The sequence below is a fragment of the Fusarium musae genome, chromosome 6 (assembly GCF_019915245.1).
Source record: "Fusarium musae strain F31 chromosome 6, whole genome shotgun sequence".
NCBI classification, from domain to species: domain Eukaryota; kingdom Fungi; phylum Ascomycota; class Sordariomycetes; order Hypocreales; family Nectriaceae; genus Fusarium; species Fusarium musae.
The window spans coordinates 3,368,612-3,383,877 of record NC_058392.1 but is presented as its reverse complement, the minus strand read 5'-3'; the positions used below and the strand labels follow the sequence as shown (position 1 = coordinate 3,383,877).

Sequence of the window (15,266 nt, the reverse complement as noted above, 5' to 3'; positions counted from 1 at the left end):
GCTCCTTTGTTACGGGTCACTTTGACATCACGGAGAACAGCATATACTTATCTGCGGGAGATGGGTGGCCCGGTGGTCACCATTTAGTCCTTACAAATGAAATGTATTCTATGGGTATCATGCCTCAACACGTACGGTATCAAATTGTACCAGATGCAGCTAAATAACACGCTGAATGCCACCTAGGAGGAATATCAGGCCACTCACTGATGGGCTCATCTCCAACCAACGCCCTTTGTCAAATGAAAATAACAAGTCCAGCCAGTTTCGATGCAAGAACCATGCTCAATCTGTATGCATATGCCACTCTATCTTAACATCCCAACACAGTAACTGGTAAGAAAAAGCAATTTGTGAAATGTTGGCATTTTCTTTTTTAGCGACTCATGTAGTCACCACCAGCGGTGGCTTTTTCAAGCTCCATGGGGGTGATAGGACCGGGACTTGATATGGGAAGAAGTCGGGGGGATAAGGGCTTCTGATAGCCGGGAGTAGCAAAGCGACAGTCCCGGAAGGGGAGGTCATTGAGTGACAATCCAGGCTTGTCGCCAGACTTGGCCGAGCTACCAATGAATTCATTTGCAGCCATACTTGTTTGTGTAACCATATCGCGCTTATACTGGAGCAATTTGCGACGAAGCTCGCTGTCGAGTTTCGCCTGGCCACTTGCATGGGGGATTGCACTGGAATCGGATCCAACATTGGAGGATACGCTTCCAGACAAGGGAGGTCGAACTGATTGGGCACCATATTTCCTTTCGTAGTTAGATGGGTAGTATTTGCCCATGGGGACAGGCTGGTCGTGGAAGCCTGGAGCAAGGTAAGAGGCGACGGGAGTGTTTGAGTGAGACATGACTGCACTTTGAGCTGGATGAGAAGTGGGAGAGTCGGCATAGATTGGTCCAGATTCAGAGATGAGACGACTCATGCGAGTGTCGGGATGATGCTGGAAAGGGTGTGGCCGATGGACACGACTGTTGGGATCCTCGTGAAGTGGGAAGTAACCTCTGTCACGGTGTTAGTCCACGTGGTAAAGATGAATGGAATGGAATTGACTGGGAGAACATGGGAAATGGATGGATGTCTTACCCAGGAAGGTCACCTCTTGCTGATAAGGGTTCGGGAGGCGTGCGCGCGGGAGCAGAAGTGAAACGTCTGATTTGAGGTAGATCGATAGCTATAGGTCGAACGTGGCTGCGGCTGCGGCTGCGCGGGGTTGAGGGGGCAGATGGAGGAGCTGATGGAGTGCCAGGAGCAGACTTCTCGTTATCGTCTAATAGAGAGGGGACATATGTAAGTAAAAAGGGAAGACCAGTAAGAAGAATAAGGTTTACGATGACCGAATGCGTAGTGACCAAGGGAGGGCCGATGACAACAAGATCGAAAACAGGATAATTGAGGAATAGCACAGGATATAAGAACATTTTAAAGCAAAAGCCGGTAGTGCACTTCAGGGCCAGTCCAGGCGTCACTCAACGGCCAACCCCGGGATGGTTGATGGGGGCCACTAGACTACCCCGCGATGGCTGGGAAGTGAGTGTGGGGAGAGCAACGAGTAGCGCGATCAAGCATGGCCCATCATCCCGGTGCAAGAGACATTTTGACTCGGAAATGGTTGAGAAGAGGTGGAGAAGGGGCAGATGATTTGAGGGGAAAAGGAAAAGATGAGCGAAATAAAAGTGAGGAGAATTGTGGAAATCGGGGAGCGCGACAAGTCAAGCCGATCAAAGGGCAACGACTCAAGAGATGGATGTTGAAGATGGTCAAGCTTGAGAAGCCAATATGGCATTCTCGAAAACGGGGGGTGCGGGAGCCTCCCGAGACCTCAATCCCGCCCCGCGCGCTTTGCGCCAGTCAGTCGCCGGATGCATCATTGGTTAGGATGCTCCAATAGCCAACTTGGATAGCGTTGATAGGCACAACTATTGATGCATTGCGCTGTGGGACAGGGACAGCGACGTGGAGGCGGCTCTTACATGATTCGACCTCTTCAGAACAAATACCACTTTTCTTTACACAGCATCGCATCCATTCGTTGTACATACTTTTTTCTGGTGTTGTACAACTAGAGCTTATGCCATGTGTCAGGGTCTCTGGGGTTCGTTGAGGGGAACTTGTGGCGCCGAACCAAGTCTGAGCAGAAGAACGTGTCTCGCCTCGGAGCTTTTTGCACGCTGCGATGCGATGCCAGCTGCCCGGTTGAGCACCGCCCGTCTCCGTCCGGGATCGTCGGCCGGAGGATAGCCCCAACGTCCGACCGCAAGAAGCTTGAGATCACTCACTTGAGGCCAGGTGATGAAGATCATCGAGAGGGAGGTGGGGATGGATGGGCAATCAGGGGTCAAACGACTGGATATTGGATATGCATTCCAAGCATTCCGTACAATGGATGTCAAGGCCAATGCTAACTTACCTGAGAAGTAGGAAGTACGAGGTTCAATGTCATCAAGGTCAAAGAATCCGTCTTGTAGTTCATTTGGTCTTCTGGATGGAATCGCGGGGGTGTTTCGTCCAGACAGGTCGAATTCGCCGATAATTTCACCTGATCGTGGGCTTTGAGGAGGAGGAGGAGGATGAGGGTTGGCTTGGCTAGCTTGGTCGGAGTTCGTAGACATGGAGCGCCCTGGCATGGAAGGTCGAAGTCGGGGTGAAAGATAAGGAGATTTGATGGTTCTGGCAAAACTGGCCATATCGTCGTTGTAGTCGTGATTCAATGTCTGAGGTTTGAGTCTTTGATCTCTTGGAGAATAGCTATTCGCCTGACTGAGAACCCAGCCCGAGTCTTGAATCAAGCGCCAACGCCGCTGCATAAGTAGGTTTATATGGAGGATTGAGAAGAACCAGGAGACCGAGTGGACGGGAATGGATGAATGCGCGCTCAGCTCACGGGAGGGCGGCGGCAGTCGGGGAGGTTTGATGATTAACAATGAGGGGCAGGCCGTGTCGGTGTCGCAAATGACGGGAGGCCAAGAGTAGATAATAAGAGTACAATAGAGTGACTTTTTCGAATGTGAATGTATTGGGCGGAATGCCACGGAGGACGGATAAAAGAAGTGAGGCGAATGGATAAGGTAGGTAGGTAGCTGTAACTCAAGAATGTGATGGCGGCGTCAAGATGTAATGTTGTAGTATGTAAGCAAAGCAAGCGCAACGCAACGCACAGGAGTGCAGTAGGTAAGATGAGTGATGGGTATGCCTATTTGGGCGAGAAATGAAGGGTTCCCTAAGAAATGAAGATCGAAGGGTTCCGAAACGGTTTTGTTATCGCAAGCGAGACACACTCTAGACACACTCTTCCTCTTCCATGGATGGATGGATCCAATGGATCCCAATGTCAGAATTGATCTTGCCTCTCCCGTTCCATCCTGGTTCTCTCCAGCGCCTCCCAACCCCCAAAAAGTGGGAGCTCCAACAAATCACCTCGCGAGTACCTCAAGCGAGGAACATCGGGACGCAGAGCCAGAAGCCAGAGAAGCCCAAGATCCAGGGCAAGGCGAGGTTTAGTGGATCGCTTCCAACACGTACTGTACGGTGACCGTCTCTGCCTCTGTAGCGGGTTTCCCAATGTTTCCGATGCTGGAACCCGCTATAAGGTGCCCGTTGTGGAAATGCGACATGCAACCACGAGTTTGGCAGGTATCCCGCTAGGACTTTTGAGGCACATTCTGGCTGGGGTGACCCTTGATTTGTACCTGGTTGCATGCACCGTCACCGTACAGAAGGCCAAGGAAATACATGCGGGACGACCCTGTGAGCCACTCAAAAGTCACCAACGCAAACAAAGAAACCAAGCACAGCGTTAGCTTTGCTTTGGTCTCGTTTGGGTTTTATTGTTTGCTGTGCCATCCCGTCTACGGCCAGACTCTGATGCTTTGCAGAGACGACGAATTAGAACTCGCGGTCAACGTCCTGTCCTGGACGCAGCAAACTAACGAACTAGTCCCTGGGATTTACTGTAGGGACCCTTTGAAAACGAGACCCCTCCTTGGTTTGTTCTTGGTCAATGACGTCCCGTATCAACGGTGTATTTATCCGACTCCGCGAATATTCTTCTTTCCAAGTCTTGGAAGACACAGTCACAGTCACTCTTTGTGGAGAGACAATTTTGCGCGTATGGAGTATGTACCATAGTATTGTGTACATGCGAGGTTTACATTCAGGAACTTATGATCGCATTTGCTCACAATTCCCATTATGGGTATTCGCAATCTTAGACCCTCGTATCACTACAACTTGCTCACTCACAACCACCACCATCAACTAAAAAAAAGAGATGGTATCAATGAGACATTTGAGCATTCGACCGCTCGTGTTCAGTGTCAAATGTCGTAGAATATTCCCACGTGCATTTCTTATCGCTCAACTTACCGCCTCTACAGGCTACGATCAACACTCACATCACCACCAACGCTGCCCAACTTCTCCGCCAGTACATATCAACAAAGAGGACAAGAGATCATCAACAGATCCTTGCACCAAAAACAAACGGGCTTTTAGAAGCGGCCCCCACTTGGAGCTTCCATCAGGCATCTGATCGACGTCATGGCAAGAAAATAGCCTGGCTTGGCCCGCTCACAAGCGCCGCTTGCTTTCGCCCGTGAGTCGAAAATCCTAATCCCCTTAAGGGTCAGGGTCAAGACACAATGGTCAGAGCGAGAGACGCAGCCAGTCAAACGCCGGACCCTTGGAGAAAGGAAAAAAAAGACCCCTTCTCCCTCTGAGCAAAAGTCCGTCATCGTCACATCACCCGTCGGAAGCGTTGGAGGCGAGCGTGTCCACGATCGACGATCGACGCTCGCCCCTCTTTGCTCTCTCTCTTTTCTGCTTTAGGTCCTGGTCAAACTGGTGCAACATCCTTCTCCGTGGTGGTGCCATTTCGACGCTCTTGAGGGTACTACAAAAGGGTATCTCGGATATCACTCTGTCTTGGCGTAAACGGTGGTTCGGCAAGCTGCACTGTTCTTGGCTTTGTGTTGCCAATGCCAATGTCCGTGGTCATTTCACAGCATGGATCCTACAGTGACTGCCCGTTGACTATCCATTGGTTAACCAAGTTTCACTCATACCGGCGGCCATTGGCAGATCTAGCCACCCATCTCACAAGCCATGTTGCACGCCGTACGGGAGGCTGCCGTAGATGGTTGCACTAATAAGTGTGATATTCTCGATTCAGTTGATAGCGATAAATTTTGAGTTCGATGCAGATATTAGTGTTTCAGGAACAAGCAGTCTTTGTCGAAAAAGGAAAAGCAAGGAAACACAGAAGAAAACCATGGTATCAAAGTCGTGCCAACATCTCGTCTCGTCTCGTCCATTCCCATCCCAGCATACAGACACAGAAAGCACGCACACACGCGCGCACACACTCAAACAGCCCGACCTGCAGGCCTCCCTTCCCACTACCGTTCCATTACCATTGCCGAATATCTCCGTCGCGAGTTGCATTTGTGTATCCCATATGCAACCATCCTCAACATGTCCGTCTCTTTCTATAGGGGCTAGATGCGCCCGTTTGTGTCTCATCAGACATGAGCGCGGCCAGTAAAGCGTGAACGATTGTCACGGTGCTTCCACCAGTAGCCCAGGGCCGCCAAGGTAGCAATGAGCCAGAGCAGGGCGCTGGCGAGATCGACCCAGACCGCGTTCTTCATGCGCTTGACACCACCGTCACCCTCGGCGTCCTCATTGATGTACATCTGCAGGTTTCACAAATGTCAGCCAAACGATGCCGCCGATCGTTTGCAGTAAGCACTTGACGGATGATGGAACGCACCTTGCCAAAGACGCCAAAGAGGGCGATCCAGAGGACGAATAGAATAAAGTCCCATACCGCGACAACAAAGCCGGCGACACGCAGGACAAACGGGATAAAGTAGAGTACACATGTCACGGCAGAGATGCTACCAACAACCACGGCGTAGACCTGTGCATTGAACTTTTGTCAGCACTGTACTGTACTGTACTGTATTGCATTGCATGGTAACAATGTGTATTTGCACGTTGACGAACGGAGGGAGGGAGCAAGTCACTCACCCACTTAGAATCAGAGTATTTGCCCTGCTTGTTCGCATTGTGAAGGTCGGTACCATACAAACCGATAGTGGTGAGAGCCAGTGCGAATAGGAACAAGTGGATGGTGGAAAACACCACATAGCTGATAGCTAGATCCTTGATACCCATGGTCGCTTTGCTTGCTTTGCTTTGCTGTGGTCTGTGTCGCCGATTCGAACGGGATCTCGCAAGGGGGTGGATATTACGAGAAAAGATTGACGAGAAGAGGTAATCGTAGGAGCGGGTCAGTGATTGATTGATTGATCGCAGACTCAGATGCAAAGGAAAGAGGATCGCGAGTTTATTAGGATGATTAGGTTGAGTCAATAGAATGAGCTGGTCACTGAAGCGTCACTTTGACTGGGCGTGCAAAATTGTCAAGCTTGGCGAAAACTCACTCGTTCGTTCGTTCGTTCGTTCGTAGGGTAGACCGCCTGTTAATTAATACGTAGCGTACCTGGCGAAGGGAAGCCTCTGCCGTCATTCCTGCGACCTAAGAAGCGAGAGATCGACCTAAAACTTAACAGAGTCTAATTTCTCCCTAGGAAATTGTCGTGATTCACTGATATGACCCTATGACGTAGTGCAAAGCAAGCTTGTTTTAGTCGCTCGATGACCCCTGGACTCTGACATCTAGACCCTGAGTCTCTGTTCTAGAGGCTTCGGATTATCGAACCTCCGCTTTTAGAGGCCGCCTTGTGATCGCTTCAACCAAGGAAGAGAAAGTCATGCAGAGCTGAAAATTGTTAGCGGGTGAGTTGTTAAAGTTTATTAGTTTAGTTAGCGGGTAATTTCCAACCTGGAGTTTGGGTCCTTTCAAAGTTCAACGTCAACGTCAACACTTGCAACAGTTCCCATCTTACATCACTATCACGACCGCCCTACAATATGTCGCCCCGTAAACAAACAACGGAATTCGGCCTGTGGGTTCAGGAATGTGCATCGTTGAAAATGCAAATGTTTTAGATCAGGTGTTCTCGAGAAGCTAGTGCTGATAAAGAAGAGTTCTCGAAGTTTTGAGGTCATAATGTCTGATTGAGGCTTACCATGTAAGTCAGCCAAGTTAATGGCGCGCATGACAATTTCAAGCGTGACTTTTTGAGATTCACATAATGAGAGAGTGGGAAATTAGCTTGACTTGAAAATCACATGTCTCGTGAGAATGGCATTTGAGTTGACTACGCTAATATCTTGGGAAGTCCAATGTTGTTGATGCGGTTTTGGGAAGTCGGTGAGAAATACGAGGGACGAGAGTGTGAGGTTGATTGGATAAGTTTCAAGCCCAACCATCTCACTCATGACAAGAGTGTCTCCACTGTTGACGAGGATAAACACCGTTGCCTGAGTCTATCGAATAAGCTTATTACCTTGATAGTTTCGAGGCTATGCTTGAGCTCTTGGTAAATTGTTGTCCTGACCATGTGTTCAGTGTGAACGTTGAAAGTGCTGTTTGAGAATAGGGTAGGCTTGCTTCACCCAAACCCCCGGATATTCGTCCAGGAACATGTGTAGCATCATCGATCTTGGCTGCAGATGCCCCGAGTAATACGGCGTTTCCGGCAGTCGCTGAAGCCAATAACGAGGATTGGAGAACCAGAATTGCGAGGGAAGATACGACGTTGAAATGCTCATATCGGCATTCCCACTATCACCCCAACCCTCGCTTCTGAGGAGGTAGAGACGGACGAGACTAATAAACTCATGCCTAAAACAGTGAACAAAATTGGGCTTCATTGGCTAGAAAGACTGGCTAGAACCACATGGTCGGCAGGGAAGTTCGGGGCGGTGTTGTGTCATTGACTCAGCCTACCAACTTATCTACCAGCCAATTCGCTGACTCACATTTTAAGCCGCATGCACGCAGAGCCTCAACATTGAATTGAGTGAACGGTTTCTCTGTCGGCAGGGTCCGTGAATGCGAGGCGAATTAGGGTGCTAGAATGAATCAAAATGCCGTATCACTCCCTATAATCTTGCCTAGGTAGCTGTAGCTGCACGCTGTTGGGGCACAGTCTAGTTTCCAGCATCGCCTCGCATACGAGACGACACTACGTCCCAAACTAGACTCCTGACTGATTCATAGTCGCTGCCTTGCTCTAACAAACAAATCAAGCGTTTCGAATTCGCGAAGAACAATGAGCCTAAAGCTTCCAGAAACAGGGCTATGCTCAATCATCCTGGAGCAGGCCCCTGAGGCATCCCTTCTTTCATCCTGTCTTCCTCGCTTCCCAGCCAAACAATGACTATTGCAAACCTGTTCCGTACTCCCACTACAGGATGGAAACTCGCTTTCAGCAGATAATCATCGCAACTATAGTCCAAATAGTGGCACTGCTATCGCCTCGAACTCTAATCCTTGTTATTCACTGACTTGGACTTCATCTCGTGTGATTTGTGTCAACTACAATGGAGTTGTTACTAGATGGAACTCGGAACTTACAGGCCCCTCTGCCATGTACGCCTTGGATTGAACTGTCTATAGATTCCTATATAACCATGGCCATTTGCATGTCTCTGATCATGATACCAACACACTTCACCACTCACCAACACTCTTAAGACTAAAGCACATCTTGTGCCTACGCATACCAACACTACAACTCATACTTTACTACTTAAAAAACCCAACAATACTATCAACCATGGCTGCCATTAACTTGTATGTCGAGAACATCCACTGTCACTATCAACATTAGTAGTCTCTAACCACTTCCAGCGCTTCTACCGCCTGCTCTGCTGGCAACCGCGGACAGCTCGTCGACGGCGTATCTCAATGGTGTTGCGTGAGTACCTAGTTTGAAGCTGGGACTTTGTACAGAGATATACTGACCTTCACAGTGCAATTGCAACTGCGGCTGGCAACTTATCTCAACCAACCCTGCTTGCCCCGATTGCGGAACCCGTCGTTGCGATGGCTGCACCTACTGTTAAGACATGAAACAACCGTCTCACTTCGGCCTTGCTGCTGAGGTCTTATCTTTCGCTTCTTGAAGACTGGTTCTTGTATTACTAGGGTATGTGGATGGCCTAGATCTTTGGAGTTGGAGGACGTTTGTCTTGGGCTTTTTGCGCAAAATACCTGGTCTTTCAAAAGCTTAGAATCTTAGAAGGGGGCTCACGCTTGTTTTGATTTATTTCCTTTGTTTATCATAGAAAATCCAACTACTTACGCTCTTTAACAACATGGTCTTCGAAGTGACTCTTTATTGCTAGCTTACTAGTGCTAAGTCTATGTGTTTGTGGACATTGACAAACTCGGAACCTCCAATATGAGACAAAGCTCTAGTCCAAACTTTCGTGTCTAGACAACAAATGAGCAATCTTTAAACAGAAACGTGGTTTTATTCGTAAAAGGGTCTAGATTTAGCAGTGACTTATACCCGTCTCTGGACCGAGGCATGATGGATGACGCCCCACCTCCACCAACATTAACCGCTATTTGTATGGATATGAGAACTCGCTCTCTTATTTACGAGGTCAGATTTGGTCGCTGCAATATTGGTTCTACCTGTAATAGATCTTAGCAAGTTATCATTACTTTACACTTCAGTCATCGGTCATGGCAGATCTCGGCCCTCCTTTCCATCCCATAGCGGGCATTGCAAACTTCCGTGATCTCGGCGGTCATCCGCTGCCTATAAAGTCCCGCCCCGGATACACAATCAGACCCGGCCTCGTCTTCCGCTCCGCAGAACCATCCCGTCTCACCGAGGACGGCATCTCGGCGCTGCAGGACCTCAAGATCTCTCACGTCTACGACTTGCGCTCGCGAACTGAGATCGAGCGCTACGCTACCGGAACCCGAGAGTGGCCCGGCGCCCAACGGGTCTTTACTCCGGTCTTCTTAGACGAGGATTACGGCCCGGAGGCTATTGCGCTGCGCTTTCGGAATTATACCGCCGAAGGAAGCCAGGGATTCGTTGAGGCGTATCGGGGAATTTGGGAGACGGGAACGGATTCTATCAACACTATTCTCTCACATCTTGCCAGACCCGATCCCTCACCCTTACTCATTCACTGCACTGCCGGCAAGGACAGAACTGGCGTGGTCTGCGCTTTCATCCTGTCTATATGCGGTGTGGATGAAGGGACCATTGCTCATGAGTACGGCTTGACTGAGGTTGGCCTCGGTGACTTTCGAGAGGAACTCCTTGCTGCTGTGATGAAGAGTCCCGAACTCAGAGCCAATCCTGAAGGTGCTCAACGATTACTGGGAGCCAAGCCTGAGAACATGCTTGCTGCTTTGGAAGCACTTCGCAAACAGCATGGCTCTGTCGAGGAGTATGTGGTCAAGAACTGTGGTCTCACAGAGGAGGATCTGGAGCAGATTCGAAAGAACTTGATCGTGCCCGAGGAGAGCAGGCAGTAGTGCCGATGAGTTATGAATGACGACTCTGGATCATGATGAACATCAATGGAAATGACAGATTTAGCACATTTATAGAGGACCACATACAGAAATGCAAGCGCTATTCATCATCTCTGGACGAGTATACAGTCCATGTCTAATTAATACATGGCGTTGGTATTCGTATAGTACAGTTTCGCCACTCCGTATCCCATATATATTCATACACTTCAAGGCACCGACGTAGGAATCTTGACCAACCCACGCTTACGGTCCTCGAAAGGCGCACCGTAACGCCATCCAGTTCCCTTCCTTGATCGACCATCACGACCAACATCATCAACGTTAATCTCCTTAAATCTGAACTCGTAGCGATCTGTCTTGACACGCTTCGTTTGCGCCTCCTCACGCTTACGCTGGTCCAGAATCTTCTTGGCTACCCTGTCCTCGTCTGCCTGTGTGACTGCTTGGAACTTGGCTACTGCCTCTGGTCGAGCAGTGCCCTTGATGATTGCTTGCTCCATCTTGATGAGCTCAGGTTGAGGTGATCGCTGATCGGCGGACAGCATGTTGTCGTGGAAGGCCTTGGCGGCATCTTCTCTTGTGAAGTGTCGGGATTCAGACACTGGTGTGAATAGTTGTTGTAGGGTAAGATTGTGTACGTGAATCTCGTTGATAGGCTCGTGAGGAATATTTTCCTCGCCTTCATTGTAATGTGTTTTGGGTAGCATCTTCATAACTGCCTTGGCATATGGTGTTGCTAATTGCTTGCCCTTTAGGTTGGTCAGCATTGCTATCAGAAGAGTAAAAACGAGCAAGCCCAAAATCAGATGATGCTATCAGAGTATATAAAAGTATAACCATGTTTGTGTCTTCAAGACTAATCGAAAATTTTGTTTTGGTCTCATCATGTAGCAGGGCAGATAGAGCTTCGCCGGGATGGTACTTACTTCGGAGAGCCATTGCTTCTCAACCTCCTTCAGTCGCACAACAGCAGCAACTCTCCTCACGTCGATGTGCATTTCAGCAGACACCGCCTTCAGAGACATGCCCTTCGCCGTCACCTTCTCATAGATGATCTCCCTGGTCTGATCTGAAAGCACGGGCTGACTTCGGAAGAGGGGGTTGAGAGGAAAAGGCTGATCGTTGTGAGGGCCAAGGTAATTAGGGCCGTTGCCAGGCTCAGCAAGATTCTTGCCGTTGCCTGAGTTCAACCACTCAAACATCTGCGCACGACCCTTGCTCATCTTCTCGCGGCATGGCGTTGTCGAGAAGGTTCGGAGAAATGGAGACGAGGTCCTCGTGGAGAGGGAAATGGTGGCATCGAGGCCAGCCAGCGGCGTCGATGCACCGCGCACTCGAGGAGGCATGGTTACAGCGGGTTCAGATTCTCTCTGACTCTCTGCTGCATTACATGCGACCCAGGTCCAATTGATTAGAATTGGTTGGATGTCAGGTCGGGAAAGGCTGCACTTGTTTGGAGGTGTTTAATGCGGTTCCAACTGTGCAGCAATTTTCATCCCGGGGGCCAAATTATTCCGTATTCCGGCCCGATATCACCAACCACGCGATCCACATCAGATGGGGCACAAATCAGTGAGACAATGAAGGAAGCTCTCATCCAAGAGATGAGATGAAAAGTAATTGACTGATGAATTAATACATAGCTTGGTAGAGCATTTGGACTGGGTTTAATCATGCCACTGAAGTGTATTCGAGCTCTAGATTCACCTCGTCAGAAACATCATCACCTCGAACTACCTTATAGCTTGCGTCTTCTCGACATGTATTATTCAAGTCTCATGGCATTATAAAACATTGGTATTCGTATATATCTGTTACCTACGCCATCATGCTTTGCGTCCATTATACAGCTCCCTTCTTACCCAGCTCCCGACAAACATCAAATGCCAAACATTAATCCTATGGCGAAAACTATAGGTAGCAGATAGATCTCTGAGGCAACTCATGTTTGCTGTTGCCTCGGCGGGTGAATAATACCAATGACTCGTTTTTGGTTCGTCTCGCGTTGTGCCAGAATATGTGTTGTTCCCTGGCGTATATTCTACTGTCAAGACCAGCCCAGCTGTGCTAAAGCATGTGTCTTCTGATATCCAACTGAAGCTATCAGCCGGGTTTGGTCATCGAGAGTCGATTCTTCTTTGATTTAGCTTTGGCTGCGGCGACGGCTGCCTTCTTAGCAGCGGCGCTCTCTTCAGCCTCTTGAGAAATCTCTTTCCACTTGCGCCAGCCATCAAAGTCGATGAGGGCTTGCATGCAACCCCACTCCATTACCTTGCGCTCTAGCCAGACAAAATTGACGGGCTATATCATGGGTTAGCTACTTATCTCTGATTCTTAGTGCGATTTACATACCTTGGTCAAAAAGTCGTTACAGCCAGCGGCTAGAGCTTCGTGTCGGTCACTCTGTAAGGAGCTAGCAGTCAAAGCGACAATAATCACAGGACTCTTGAACAAGGATGGATTCTGTAGGCGGTCTTTGTCATCGAGTTCGTCGGGGTTTTCCGTCGTAACCACACCATCTGGTGATGATGAAAAGACACCAATTGAGTTGACTCTTTCTAATCTTCTGATTTCCCGAGTCGCTTCGAGACCGTTCATGACTGGAAGTTGGATATCCATTAGAACCAAATGAAATCCGCCAGTCCTCCACTTCTTCACAGCATCTCTTCCATTCATGGCGGTTGACCATCGCACCTTGAGGCGCTTCACAAAGGCTTCCAAGAGTTTCAAGTTGATAGGGTTATCTTCCACAATCAGGACGTTGATAGGAGGCACGCCGCCATTGAGCATGCCCGGTGGTAAACTAGGATGTTCGGCTTTCTTGCTCTTCTTGGTTTTCGCCGTAGGTCGAGGTGAAGTTGGCCTGACCGGAGGTGTCGATACACGGACTGCCGAAGGTTCTGGGGCGGGAGGCGTCGGGAGAGGAGGGGCAGCAGGTGGCATACCAGGTTGATCTGAAGAGTTTGAATGAGTTCGTGAATGCGGTAGCCTCGGGTTGAAGTGTTGCGTACCGTGGTTCGCATGATTCGCGGCGGCGGCGGCAGCCAGTGACACGGCAGAGCCATTGGCAAGCAGTGTTGGGGACGATGTATGTGTGCGGCCTAATCTGGGACGATCCGGACGATCGCGATATGCGCGTGATCTACCAGGCGACGGAATAGGTGGAATGTGGCCAGTCCCTAACACTGCGATTGAGTGCGGGGCCTGAGGATTAACATGCGCCGGAACTGCAACTGGAAGATGTGGTGAGCCGACAGCGCCAGGATGGGCGGCGACAGATGGAAAATAGCCATCACTTGTTTCCGTAGGCCGACCGTCCTCGCTGTAGTAGATGTTTCCAACATAGGCTGGAACGACGGGGCGCGGGGAAGCTTTAGGTGGACGCCTTGGAATGTCAATTACCAGAGCTTCTTCAACGGTTTGTCCACCTGGATAATAAGCATCGAGAGTCCGGCCCATTGGCTCCTCAGGGTTGAGGACACGTTCTGAATGTTGATCGCGAGGAATAATGCGTATGTTAATGTCTGGAGAGTCGAAGCTTCGACCGAGTGAGTTTGAGTATTTACGTAGAATCATATCGCGGACATCATCGACCAGGTCATCTTCGTTGACGGTAACGAGGGTCGGCGAGGCATGAGGCCGCTTGACCCAGATCTTTCGGGTCACCATATTTCCGTTAATAGGCGCGTATGTGGTGTTCTGGCTGTATCCAGGTTCGTTCACGGGTGGTGAAAGGAGCGTATTGATCAATGTCGTCTGGCGATTCGATAGCAAGCTCTGTCGCCGGGGCGGCGGGGCTGGTCGTGATGGAGAGCCAGGGGTCCCAGCTGTTGGAAGGCCAGGAGACGGGGCGACAAATGTCGTCGAGGTTGCTGCCGCCAGAGGCACAAAGGCGGCAGACTTTGGAGAGTTGGGAGCTTGGTCGAGACTCAGCACGTCGTCGTCATTGTGACCAGCAAGCTCAGAACCAGCGTCCAATTCAAGACTTGCGACCTTTCTTGGGCGCGCAGTAGGTGAAGGGGGTTCCAAGTCCTGGGAGTCTTCGTGGATACGGTCGAGATTGGAGCTTGCCTGGCGCAGACGCGATGGTGAAGGCTGTTCCGGAGGATGAAGTGAGGGAGAGAGCAACAGTGGTTGATTGAAGTGAAGTCTTGGATGAGGTTGTGGCGGGTGCAGATCACTATGGGGCGGGAGCTGGTCGCTAGAGCTAGTGGCGGTTGTATCAGGCTCTTCATCCAGGTCATCGAGGCTCTGCTGATCTATAGGCGGAGACGGCTGTTTCAGTGGCTCACTCGTGGTGTCGGGTGCTGTGGAATTGTCGTTAGCGGGTGGGACCGCTGCTTCAGCACCTATTTCCGAGGAACTCTTGGCTGTCGACTCTGAATTTGAATTTGAGTTTGAGTTTGAACTCGACTTTGGTGCTTCTGAGACATCATCGCCATCTTCTCGTTGTCGATGCGAACCATCGGGCGTCGCTGTCATGCCATGTCGGCTACTCACGGTGCCCCTCGAATTGCTCACGGCCCGCTGAGACGAATGGTCCCCATCTCCGTCACGAGCTCGAGAACGATCGCGATCCCATAGGTGACGACTCCCGAACGACGACGAGGTGGTGTCGGTAATGCTCCGACTGGAAGATGCCTGTGAACCCGCCGTCGAGTGTCGCCTTTTGGTGAACTTGGCTCGAAGGCGCGAGGCGATATCAGTAGCTCCCATTAGGTTGACATTGGCATCCTTGGGTGGCAGGACGCGACCGGGACGTACGTGGAGTCGGAGTTGGAGGTTTGAAGGTGAGGCGATATAACAGGGAGACTAAGTTAACGGCCCAACTGTTGGCGAAATT

General features: G+C 50.1%; 6 protein-coding genes across 6 annotated transcripts; 1 reads left to right on the top strand and 5 right to left on the bottom strand.

Moving 5' to 3' along the window:
* Positions 1–376: 376 nt before the first annotated feature.
* Positions 377–1,424, bottom strand: J7337_008902 (uncharacterized protein; the record flags this gene model as incomplete). Its single annotated transcript, XM_044826507.1, has 2 exons — positions 377–1,007; positions 1,090–1,424. The coding sequence occupies 2 exons, from the start codon at positions 1,422–1,424 to the stop codon at positions 377–379; spliced, it is 966 nt and encodes a 321-aa protein (XP_044679424.1).
* A 917-nt stretch (positions 1,425–2,341) lies between these two features.
* J7337_008901 (uncharacterized protein) lies at positions 2,342–2,690 on the bottom strand (the record flags this gene model as incomplete). The annotated part of the gene is made up of 2 exons (XM_044826506.1): positions 2,342–2,349; positions 2,414–2,690. The coding sequence occupies 2 exons, from the start codon at positions 2,688–2,690 to the stop codon at positions 2,342–2,344; spliced, it is 285 nt and encodes a 94-aa protein (XP_044679423.1).
* Positions 2,691–5,522: 2,832 nt separating this feature from the next.
* Positions 5,523–6,180, bottom strand: J7337_008900 (uncharacterized protein; the record flags this gene model as incomplete). The annotated part of the gene is made up of 3 exons (XM_044826505.1): positions 5,523–5,696; positions 5,774–5,923; positions 6,034–6,180. The coding sequence occupies 3 exons, from the start codon at positions 6,178–6,180 to the stop codon at positions 5,523–5,525; spliced, it is 471 nt and encodes a 156-aa protein (XP_044679422.1).
* A 3,430-nt stretch (positions 6,181–9,610) lies between these two features.
* On the top strand, positions 9,611–10,420 carry J7337_008899 (uncharacterized protein; the record flags this gene model as incomplete). The annotated part of the gene is made up of 1 exon (XM_044826504.1): positions 9,611–10,420. One exon carries the CDS (start codon positions 9,611–9,613, stop codon positions 10,418–10,420), a length of 810 nt encoding a protein of 269 aa, XP_044679421.1.
* A 209-nt stretch (positions 10,421–10,629) lies between these two features.
* On the bottom strand, positions 10,630–11,769 carry J7337_008898 (uncharacterized protein; the record flags this gene model as incomplete). Its single annotated transcript, XM_044826503.1, has 2 exons — positions 10,630–11,235; positions 11,350–11,769. The coding sequence occupies 2 exons, from the start codon at positions 11,767–11,769 to the stop codon at positions 10,630–10,632; spliced, it is 1,026 nt and encodes a 341-aa protein (XP_044679420.1).
* Positions 11,770–12,526: 757 nt separating this feature from the next.
* J7337_008897 (uncharacterized protein) lies at positions 12,527–15,139 on the bottom strand (the record flags this gene model as incomplete). The annotated part of the gene is made up of 3 exons (XM_044826502.1): positions 12,527–12,724; positions 12,776–13,377; positions 13,435–15,139. The coding sequence occupies 3 exons, from the start codon at positions 15,137–15,139 to the stop codon at positions 12,527–12,529; spliced, it is 2,505 nt and encodes an 834-aa protein (XP_044679419.1).
* Between the last annotated feature and the right edge of the window lie 127 nt (positions 15,140–15,266).